This window comes from Triticum aestivum, chromosome 7B (assembly GCF_018294505.1).
Source record: "Triticum aestivum cultivar Chinese Spring chromosome 7B, IWGSC CS RefSeq v2.1, whole genome shotgun sequence".
Lineage (NCBI taxonomy): Eukaryota > Viridiplantae > Streptophyta > Magnoliopsida > Poales > Poaceae > Triticum > Triticum aestivum.
In genome coordinates, this window is record NC_057813.1 from 50,055,652 (window position 1) to 50,067,846 (window position 12,195).

A 12,195-nucleotide genomic window follows, 5' to 3' on the forward strand; every position below is an offset into this window, starting at 1 on the left:
TTCATCAACATTTTTAATTCTGTGTTTTTTAATTTAAATATTCAAATTCAAATACAACGTAAGCATTAAGTAATGACTGACCGGGGCGGCGGCGCCGACGGCGTGCTTTCTGCAGCGCGAAGGCAGAAACTTTACAGGCATCTGAGCCCCGGCCGGGCCTGTGGGCCCACGGGCCTAGTATGCTCCTGCTATTGCGTCTGGTTGGCTACCGTCGTTGACGGTGGAGGTTGGGCCCTCCCGCCTGACGACGGTGCTGCTGCCCCTAGTCCCGGCTCCTCTTATTTGTTGTGCAGGCCCCACTTCGCAGTGTCGTGGTGAGACGGCATGGGAAGCTTCAAGATTGTGTTGGCGCAGGGTGGTGGACGGTTTGGTGGCGAGCTCCGGAGCGCTCGATGTGAAGGTTGGGATCGGGAGAAATCCCTGTCGGCTTGGCCAAATCCGACACGGTGGCGCTTGAGGGTGCCGACGGACCTTCCTGGAGGGCCTCGGGGGCTACCCTTCCTTTCTCCTCGTCACGTACCAGGGGAAACCCTTGGCAGCAGCGTCATCATCGCCGTGTCCCTTCTTGGAGGTGTTGATTGGTACCGGCGCTTCGGAGTCTAGGAGCTTGGTGAGAAATCTCTGGTGGGCGCAGCGGTCGCGAGGCTTCTTCGTTTTTGTTGATCCGCCGTTGCCGGCATTTGTTTCTTTTGTATTTTCTCTTTCGTTCCTTTTGGGCGTGATTGTGCTGCTTTCGCCCCAGCACCTATAGTTGGTTGTATCGGTGTTGGTTGCTTTGTAACACAAAGCGGGGAAAACCTTTTTTGAAAAAAGAATCAAGAACTACGAATTTGCCACGAGTGCTCAACAAGATCATCTTGGAGTTGGTGATGAGCTTCTCGATTCTCGATTCTGCAATGTGCAGCACGGAATCTTCGGATCATGTTTGATTGATGTTCCAGCTCCACATATGCAGCATTGTAGTCAAAGTTAAATCCCTCCGGTTAGCCTCTCTCGTCTTTACTGATTATGTTGCGCGAGATGACACATGTTGTCAATGACCAGTCATAGTATCTTTGGATTCTAATACTCAAAAAGGACACGAAAAATCGTGAAGCAAGCTTGAAGCAACCCAAAAGTTGTTGACATAATTTCTCATGGATTCTTAGCACATTGCAAAGTGAGAGTTCTTGTTACCTTATGGAAGTTGAATTGTCTTCCCACATTTGGTCCATTTAGGATAGGTGTCATATGCAAGGTGTAGCACACGTTGTATCCATGGCCATAGGCAACATAGTTACAATGTGGAGCGTTCCAAGTAGGAGATCTATGCAGAACATTTAGGAAATTGTGCAAGTCATGCATTTGTAACACCCCGATTTTTGCTCCTCGGTTTTCTTTCCCTTTGCGGGATTTGGCGCCCGTCTTCTTTGAATTTAATTGGCTTTTCTCTAGATCTTTTTTGGATGATGGTAATAAACTAGCAACTCTTCTCCTCAATCCTAGAGACATTTCCATCAAAGCTACTTTCATAACTATTCAGTTCTGTTCTTGATGATTGCTTTGACATTTGTAATAATGTTGGCCATGTTATGTTTGAGCATTGTACACCAGAGATGAATCGCGTGGCTCGTGGACTAGCTAGTAGGACTAGGGTTGAACATCCAGATGTGTGCATGAAGAACGCTCCCTCTTCCATTCATAGTCTTATTGTGGTTGATGTATCTATTTTTAGATGAAATAAAGCAAGCTATAATGGCATTTCCCCAACAAAAAAGTGGGGGATAAGTCGATGAGCCCAAAGGAACTACAACCAAAACAATCAGGGGTCGCAGTTGAGAGAGAATTGAGGCAAGGGATATGTCTGAAGGCACCAGAGGACAATGGAGGCTAGGATCGGTCCCGAATACACCACACGCATCAGCAAACCACAGAACATCATTGTGAGGCAGTGGATGCGCCCGTTCATCGGCCAACTTGAGGAGTTCGACACCCGATAACCTTATTCAGATCAGAAGCGTCCCGTCGACTATGAGGCAACAGTGATGACTTCATCAATCTCTAGATTTGCTAGCTCAGTCTCTCATAAGAGTCCCATTGGTGGCCTTGACCGTCATGACCACCGTTGGGACTCTTTTAAGAGACTGGCAAAAGTCGAAAGCAAGTTGGTCCCTGTGTCAAAAGCCTCGGCGCTGTCATGGCCACCGATGGGACTCTGACAAAGGCTGAAAGCACACTGGCCCTTGCGTCAAAAGCCTCGATGGTGGCCATGACCTGGGCAACCCCCCCCCCCCCCCCCCACACACACACACACACGGCACCCAGCTCATGGGCGTCCTAGCAGTGGATGTCAATGTCAATCATAGGAGCATGAGACAATGACTGACTTAGGGTGGTCGGTGGGAGAGATGGCATGCACGGTGATCTTGTGGTTAACCATCACATCGAGCCCATTGGGAAGATAAATCACCTTATCCGGGTGGTGCTCGTCGTTGGCGGAGGAGGAGGTGCAAGCAATCGGTCCATCCCCGTTTAGAAGTTCCCTCCTACTTTGTTAATAAAGTATGTAAAATTATAGTGATAATTAGCTATTTTTGAGAAAAAATATCTAGTGATACCTATTTTATGTCACATGAATCGCGTATTAACAAAGTGGTACTAAGTGAAAGACTTGAATTAATGAAACAAAACACGCCTTATGTTAAAACTAATTAATCTGTTACATGTTTCTATGTTTTGCAACAACGCGTAAATTGGTTGAATTTACAGGTCCATATGTATGACATGGGCATCGGAAGCGGGGGCATTGTTGTAATTATTTATTGTGTTTACTGGGTTTTGAACCCTGAACCTCTTGGTTGCAAGTTTATACATCTAACCAATCCACCCATAAACTGAAGCTGATGAGAAAAGATGGGCTACGCATTTACACGTCAACACTCCCACTCACGGGTGGCTCACTTGGGCCTAAATATGGACCGAAAGTGAGCTGCAAATTGATTGCGCCAGCCGGATCTTGAACTCAAGACCTCTTGACTCCGATACCATGTAGAACTGCATGCACCTGCCAGTTCATCTAAAAGCTCAAGCTATGGGTGGGAGAGGATCGAACATTATACTCCAACACATTCTAGTAGAGATGTGTGTTCTATTGACACTATTTATAGCTCTAGTTTGCCACCAGTACTGCTTAATTTCTGCAACCTAGTTAAATTAATTAGTGATACTACATGTGTGGGCTATAAAAAGGTAGAATCACCTAGGCATTACTTGATATTTGCTTCTTTTTGTTACCGGGAGTGCCTTGCACCTATTGTACCCGTGAGGAAAGAAATTGTCTGCAAGCTCAGTTATTCTCTGAAACGAAGAAAAGGACAGAGAGCGAGGACTGCATATTTGATTTAGTACAACTTTGTATTAAATCAACAACAACTAATATGGAACAGATGGAGTACTGTGTATAATTGCCATAGTGGATAATTTTCAAAGTTGCATGAGTGACGCGATCAACTGCCTAACGGCGCCTTGTGCATGGAATTTGCAAAGCTAAAGAAACACCCCATGATCACTGTGATGAAAAGAACTCCAAACACAACGACCGTGGAAAGCAGAATGCCCGCGTAGCCTGACGATGCCTTGGCCGCGCACACAAGGCTCACTGTCAAGGTAACCACTGGAACTTTGTGTGTGTGTGTGTGTGTGTGTGTGTGTGTGTGTGTGTGTGTGTGTGTGTGTGTAAGCACGGTGCTCACCTGATCTCCGGTTCTTGCGAATTAAGTTGGCCGTTAGGAAGGATGAAATGGGCGCAGGTCTGGCATTGGGCCATTGGGTAACTCGTACGAGGCACTCGGGTAGCCAGGCTGACTTGCCCGTGGAACCTCTCGGGTGCGCCGAGAGTTCGCCTCTCAGCCAGTCGGTTCACAGGCAAATCATCCTTGGCTACCGAAGATGGCCTCTTACCTCTGTGCAAGAACTCACACACGTGTCATGTGAACTGCTTGGTGCACTCAGAGTGAAATGGCTGATGATGGTGCCTGCATGCCATGCCCCTGGCCATGTATTTATAAGAACACGCCGGGGCAGATCAGGTGCGACTTTGCTGAGGCCGCATCGTCTTTGACACGGCTGGGGAGAATCGTGGCCTTTGACAAGGGCGAAAGGTGTCGATCGACCAGAGCAAGCAACCAATGGACCACACACTGCATGCTGGATTGAAGATCTATCCCATTTCCTTTCCGGAGAGCATCCAGGGATTTGGATCTTGATCAGGGTGGGGGTACGTTTGTGCAGGTAGGTTCGGTTGACCAGTACGTGCGTGTGGTCTTTCCAGTTGGGTTCCACTCGCGTGACCTGCCGACATGTAATTCGTGCACGTGGAGAAGAAGAACAATGCCGCCCGGATCGGGCGGTGGTCAGAATAAGGTGAAGGGTAAATGTTATAGTGCTGAGTGGAAAAGGATGTGGTGACGAAGAAGAGATTGAGCCAGGATTCGGACACTGGACCTGGTCGTCTCCTACCTGGCTCCATGCACGTCCTCGGCTGGTCCAGCGCCGGTGTTGGTGTGCAGCCTCCTGCGCTCCTGCTGGATCGGCATCGTTTGCTCTTTTTCGGATTCGGCATTGGGAAGGCCTTCGGTAGAACTGATGCATGCTGGGATAGCGCCGCAGGGTGCACGGTAACATTCTCCTGCTTCCAAAAGATGTGTTTTATCGATTAATTAAGAAGAAGAAAATTGCCTAGTTAATTAACAAAAAACTAGGCGAAAACCGACACATACAGATCACATGCGGACTAATTCCTAAGAAAGGAACTCCATAACCCCACGGTCAACACGACAAACATATATAACACACAACAACCACGAACCCCAGCACTTCTATGTCGCAAAGAAACTCTCAACAAAAGCAAGGTTGAATACATCGGACGCCATGAAATCCACGGAGACAAGCCAGCCAGAGATGGAGGACGAAGAGACTAAGTATCCTCCATTAAGCAGTGGCGGACGCCTTATCAATGGCACCACTCTTCTTGCCTATGCTCCTGACAGTCTTCTTCACCTTCTCTATTTTGCCCGTAGAAACCCCATCCACTAGAAGGCAATCAATCACATTGCGAGACCCAGGACAAGCTGCCTCCAAGGAGGCGAGCAAGCAGCCAAGCTTTTTCACGAAGACCGCCTCGTCAATACATGCCAACATAGCGTCATAGCAAAGATGGGCGATCGAATGAGCTTCAGCGCCTCAAAATTAGCTACCATAGCACCTATCTCATCAACCTCGGCACCCACAGACGCCACCTGAAAAACAACCTCAAGTGAGAGAGCAATAGCAGCGTCCAAACCTCCATGGTTCACAAAGGCGAGCGGCTGACTGGGCTCCAACGACGGCAGTGAGGTCGCGGTCGGCATCGCCAAGTCCCCTCCAAGTGACCCCATCTCCTTTAGGAAGCACCATCGAAATAGGCGAAGTGGGATCCCCATAAAGCTTCTGCAGCTCAGGCATAATCTACAACACCGAAGCCATGACCTCGACAACGACTTCACGCCTAGAAGTAGACCTGTGCATGGGCAGCCCGGGTCGGAGGCTCGAGCCCGAAAGCCCGAAATGGCAACAAATGTATGTTTTATTTGAAATATAGGTATATTATGTTATTTTAATATCCCAAATATAATTATTTTCATTGATAAATGGCATTGTTCATGTGTTTCGGGCCGGGCTTGGGATTTTTGCTTCAGGCTTTCCAAAGCCCGACCCGGCCTGGGGTTTGAACAGGTTTGCCCAGAAGCAATCGGCATGATATGTAATGGCAACCGACATGATATAGCACGAGGGGAGAGATCTCCATACATGCATTCTTCCCTATTGGCAGAACCAACCAATATCTCGGGCGACGGGGACACATCGGGGACAACCCCAATCTAAAGTTTAGGTAGCAAAGACACATCCGGCACGACCTCTAGTTTGGCGAGAGCGGCCTTCACCCTCACCAAAACACTCCCGACTCGTGCAAGGCAGTCATGAAGCTCAATGTGAAGCAGTTCGGTCTCCTCCGCCAACCCGACTTGTTGAGCCGAGACAAACTGAAATTGCACGTATGTCGTGGAGACATCACCGGTGCATGCAGGTGATGGAGCATGACATAAGGGCGGCGAAACTTGGTGGACAGGCTTCTTAGCACGACAAAAGTGGGCGATGTGACCAAATTGAAGGCAATTCATGCATCGGATTGGATCTCTACAGGAGTGCGCATAGTGACCTCGACAAAGGCATCGGAAAAACTGTCTCGGCCACGCCGGAGGAATAGCAAGGCAACGGAAAGCAACAGCGCCCCCTCGAGACAAGCTGTCATCCCCAACGCATTCCTGCTTTAAGCTTGACACGTAGGGGCTGCCGACGACACCTCGCGGTCGAAACATCCTCTCCAATATCCCCAACCTGGACGCACCGAAGGCGTGTTACCCGCAACAATAGCGTGGGAAGCTACAGCAATGGGCACATCATTATCCTCGTCTGAAGCGGGGCCACTAGTCGGTCGTGGCAATGTCCAAAAGATACATTCAGTCGGGGAACAATAAAACATGATGATTATAGGAAAATGCTTGCTTTCACCCGACTATCCCATGCATTTCCATGTTGCCGCTTGTCTCCTCTCCTATCTCTCTTTGCTTCATGTATGGCTTGGATCTCGCCATCAGGCATTCTCCCTTCCTCCCCGTGGACGCAACGACACCGCTGTTCAAGGATGAGCTAGGTGCTGCAACTAGGCTGCAAACTGCTACAAGTGGATGCTGCAGGCAGTGTTCGATGTTGCAAGACAACCACCGGTGTACTTCTATCTGCTGCAAAAGTGGACTGCTGTTGCGAGGGGCTAACAACCAACGGTGCTGTGAGGCCTTGAAACCTGAGAAGATGAAGGTAGTTGTTGTAGCTTTTGAGGATCTAACAATCTTGGAGAAGATTGAGGATGATGCTAGACTAAGAGCATGTCTAACAGAGCCCTCAAAAACTCAACCTTCAAAACCAGTTTGAGGGCTGAGAAAATGTCGTTTCGAAGGCCAAAAATCCCTGGCGCAGATCAGTGCCCTCAAACCAACCCTCAAAACATGATATGCGCCCCAGCCTTCAAACCTTCAAAACAGGACAACAACATAAATCACTCTCAAATTTGCAAATGATCATGATCACATACATGAAACAAACTTGCAAATCATCATCATCACATAGTAAAACCCATGGACATCATAGCAAAACATACAACGTGCAAATGATCACCCAATGTTCACCTCCGCGTCGTCGAGCAAGGCATTTCATCGAACACGTCGTCGCAGTTGGCGGCGTTGGAGCGGCCGTGCTCGACGGTGGCGGTGCGGCAGTATGCTCTGCCCCCCCCCCCCCCCCCCCCCCCCCGCTTGCGGCTTGCAAGCTGCTGCTCCTTGCGCTTGGGAGCAGCCGCGGTGGAGGTTGCCGGCTTGGCGGGCTTCACCGCCTTCGCCGCAAGGGCGGGCACGGGCAGCTTGCTTGGCACGACGTGGGTGCCCGCCCGCCTCCGTTTTTGGCCGATGTGGGTGGCCGCCACCATCTCCGCCACGACGGCGTCGGTCGAGGTGGCCGGAGGCGCGGGGCAGGCACGAGCGCGGGCGCGGATGAAGCCGGCGGCAAAGGAGCGACGGAAGGGATGGCCAACGTTTTTGGCCGATGTGGGTGGCCGCCACCATCTCCGCCACAGCGGCGTCGGTCGAGGTGGCTGGAGGCGCAGGGCAGGCACGAGCTCGGACGCGGATGAAGCCGGCGACAAAGGAGCGGCAAAGTGAGTGGCCGGGGGCTGGAGGGGCTCCATGGCAGCGGCAGCGACAACAAAGGGCGACGGCGGCGCGGATGAAGCCGACGGCGGGGAGGAGGCTTGGGAATTTTCCCTCCCACACAGAGTTGACCAAGTGAGGGTTGGGCCTTTAACTTGCTCCAAACCGGTTCAGCCTGGAATTTTTTTCAAGGGTTTAGAGATTTGAGGGTACTGATCTGCGCCTATTTTTTGCTCAACCCTCAAACTGGCAGTTATTGAGGGTTTGACCAGTTTGAGCTCTCTTAGACATGCTCTAAGAGCAGAAAGTGGCCGCAAGGCAAAGGAGGCTGCTGCAAAGGAAGCCTCAGTGTTGCCCTTGCAGAGTTCAAACGCGCAGGCCAGCGTGAGAGGGGAAGAAGATTGCACAAGTTGCATCAAACAACTGCAAAGTCGGCTGATTTCAACACTACAGCCTGCTGACAGCTAGCGCTGGCCATGATACATCACCATAAATGGATAAATGAGGATTCAGTAACTGGCATAGAAATACAAATCAACCCACAGATGGTTTGGAAGCACAAAGGACGAACAAACATCTAAAAAAAATATAGCATAACTTCAATATTAATCTGAAATCTTATGCCACAGAAATAGAAAATGAAGCCATCCTTTGTGCTCTTCAAAAAATGACACTCATAGAAACACCAAAACCACCAGCTATGTAGTGCTTTCTGGTCGAAAAAGCTAACAAAGTTCAGACCTAGCAACTTTAATCAAATATCCCTAGACCACTGCAAGATATATACTAACCATGATAAATTCCCATGTGTAACCATTGCATAAGCACGACTACACAAAGAGTACTGTATCTGAAAGCAATTGAAGCATTCCTAGACTATTAGAAGCCATAAAATAATGGAAAAAGCAACTCCCAGTGATAGACAGATAGCACCTTGTATAAATAATCTTACCTCTTACAAGTACCGTTGTTACCACATATGCTGTGATATAAACTAGTGATAATGGTTAAAGAACTGAGTTGTCAAAAGTTTAGGATTGTCAGAGGGCTCATAGCTTAGTTGTCTACTACTCCCTCCATTCACTATTATAGTTCTAACTTTTTTCTGAATCAGATGTATATAGACACATTTGTCTACTACTCCCTCCATTCTCTATCGACTCATTCCAATAAATATGTAGTCCATATTGAAATACCTAAATGGTCTTATAATAGAGAAAGAGGGGGTACTGGCTAAGACAGAAAAACACGACTTCTGACTGTGTTGGCCACTATGGAATCACATGAATCATCTTACTGAACAATCAAATGTCAAAAACACACTACAACAGAGCAATGACAATGGCTAGCGGTATTGATTTGATTTAAATTGTGGTCCACAACTCAAATCAAATCACTACACAAGATATGGATTCAAACAATGGGTGACCAGGCAGAGCGCCAAAATTGAATTGTCACATGTACCCTTATTTCATTAGTTGATTATACTTATAAAGAGGACAACACAAGCAAACTTTCCCAAACAGCCTCTCGCCTCCCCCTGAGGTCATACATAACCTTGTTCAAACAAGTACTGTATCAGCACTAGCTACTAAAGAAACATTTTATATGTAGCAAACCACAAACATTAAACTACTTGCATAATGACAGGTATCAGCACTAAAAACAACTAAAACATCCAAAACCCAAATTGTTAAGAAAACAAAACATACATACAGAATACCTAACTGTGTGCATAAATAGGCATGCACAAAGGAACTACAAATGGCAAAAAGGTCATTAATAAATCAAGGTTCTGGTAAAACAACAGGGCAATCTCCTACTCCCTCCGTCTGGAAATACTTGTCATTGAATTAGATGTATCTAGATGTATTTTAGTTCTACATACATCCATTTTCATCCATTTTGATGACAAGTATTCCCGGACGGAGGGAGTATCAAGCAAAAGGATATCAGAGCTTAAAACAATACTGAACAAGTAAAGCAACCACAACAGAGACAGATAATTGTAGAACATTGAATCAACCTACATATTTGGTTCCACATGGAAGATCCAATTGTGCATGATACTAGGCAAGTCACCCAGGAATTACACATGCCTACAACAGGTATTCTACACAAACCACAATACAATTATCCCCTACCACACAACCGATTAACAATTTTACACCCAAATGAACTTAAAGCCAAACCGCTACACAAGAAATTCATTCAAAATGCAGGTAGGTAATCATACTAGGGTAACGAAGGATTTCAACTGGTCAGGACATTTCAACTCAGGCAAAATACAGGTCTTAAGCAGGATAAAAGGGGTTCCATAATCAGCAAAATATGACGGTATCCCAGGTAGGCTACAAGCAGTAATAATAATAATATCTTTCAACACAAGCGAAATCTTAAAACTGGCATCCCGGAGTCACTTGCTAGCATGCAAAAACAACGAGACATCATAAACCCTAGGTACCCTAGACCCTTCTCCCGTCGGCAGCAACGGGTGTCATCGCCGTCATCCCCGGATTAGAATCCGAGCTTGGTGCGGCGCCAGTGCCTGCGCTTGGCGTTGTACCTGAGACAACAACGAAACGGCTTAGCGGCGCCGTCTCCTCTCCATAGATCCATTACTAGCAAGCACTGGCAGCTAACGGCGGGCGAACCGGTGGAGAAGGTCTGGCGGCGGAAGTTACCTGATGGTGTTGTCGGTCCTCATGCGGATCCAGTAGGGGATGGGGCGGTTCTGGCGCTGCTTCTTGGCCAGCTTCTGCTTGATCCGGAAGGTCTTGTGCGACGGCTGCGGCAGATTGGAGGCGACGGATCAGCGCGAATCCATGAAGGACGGAACACGGGGAGCGGAATCGAAGCAGAGGGGGAGAGATTCCGGGGAGAGTGAACGGAGATGCGTACCATCGTGGCGGCGTGGACGAAGGCGGCTGCGGCGGCGGCGCGAGGAAACCCTTGGATCGGAGGAGGGGGAAATGGAGGCCGTGAGGGCTTATATAGTGGAGAGCGGTGCCGTATGGACCTAATGGGCTCGGCTAGTTCTTTGGAATGAAATAGGTCGGCGGACTGAATACTCCTGGTGGGCCATTCTGTCAAACATACAGAACTGGGCTTTCATGGGCTCGTAACGTTATGTCTGTACTCTTCTCTGTTGTGAAAACACAGAGAGACTGCGCTTTAATGGGCCCATAATGTTCTGATTCCCTCCTCCGCGTTCTCACAATAACGACTTCCTCTACAAGGACTTCTGTTTCCGAGTTCCAAATACATGCACATGTACTCCCCAGTAAGTTCTCAAAAAATGTACTCCCCAATATACACATATGTGTTACAGAGCATCTTCTCAAAATAAATGTGTTACAGAGCAGTTTCACACATTTAAGTGTTAATTTTTAAAATCTGTGTTAGCATAAAAATAGTTTGATATGCAACCACAGTTGTACTAATATATAAATTTGGTTGGATTTTACAAAACACTCCCTCCATTTTATAATATAAGATCTTATTACATCCAATATACTCATACTTTGATGTAATGATATATCAGAAGTAATGATATATTAATTATGAGGCAGCTGGAGTATTAAATGATAGTACTACTAATACTCTCTCCGTCTAGGTGAGTAAGTCATCTTAGGTCGTCACCGTGACCAAGGAGGAGGGGAAAATGAGAGACATTAATGTTTATTTACTAATTAATAGCATTGCATGCAATGAACTAACCACTGCATGTCGTGTTTAGTAGCAGTCTCAAGTCATTAAAAGTATGCACACCCCTCGTCTCTTATTGGTTGATATGTGAAGAAACAAGAAACAAGGTAGAAGTTAATGCACCGCGCCTAAGTGTTTTGAGATTATTTGGTTTTCGTAAGATGACTTACACACCTAGACGAAGGGAGTATGTAGAGTCCATTGGATGTCAGTGTAGTAAAACGAGGAGAGTCCGAGGGTACCAACCCTCCACCTAAAAACGGTCAAGAATTGGAGATTAAAGGGTTCTGAAAAATCTAACAGGAGCTCACAGAAAACATCGGAAAAGATAACCGGCGAATGCCCTCCACACAATTGCACGCATCTCAAAGAAGGGGGCACGCACGTTGGATGGCTGCATGCGTTCGCTAGCTGGCTTTTCCTGGCAAACCCGTGCTTTCATTTTTCTTCAATAAATGCGTAAAACGGCCGCGCGCAGAGGATTGAAACTCGTAACCTCTCGCGTCGAGCGTAGGATTCCTACCATTGGGCAGAGAGTGGGCTTGTGAACATTTGTGTTAAAACAAGTTTTTATTTGGCATTGTTGAAGGTTTTTTTAATTTTGACCTGAAAATAACTTTTTCTTACTTTATCACAGGGCAGTTCCATTATAAGAGGATGACATTCTTTTATCATTGACATGATGAAATTTTTATTATTGAGAGGATGG

The 12,195-nt window shown here is 47.4% G+C and overlaps 1 protein-coding gene across 1 annotated transcript; it reads right to left on the reverse strand.

Annotated features, from left to right (window-relative positions):
- Nucleotides 1-10,072: 10,072 nt before the first annotated feature.
- LOC606340 (60S ribosomal protein L39) lies at nt 10,073-10,817 on the reverse strand. The gene is made up of 3 exons (XM_044577141.1): nt 10,680-10,817; nt 10,463-10,566; nt 10,073-10,344 (listed from the first exon to the last, which is right to left on the reverse strand). The coding sequence occupies exons 1-3, from the start codon at nt 10,680-10,682 to the stop codon at nt 10,296-10,298; spliced, it is 156 nt and encodes a 51-aa protein (XP_044433076.1). The 5' UTR covers nt 10,683-10,817; the 3' UTR covers nt 10,073-10,295.
- Between the last annotated feature and the right edge of the window lie 1,378 nt (nt 10,818-12,195).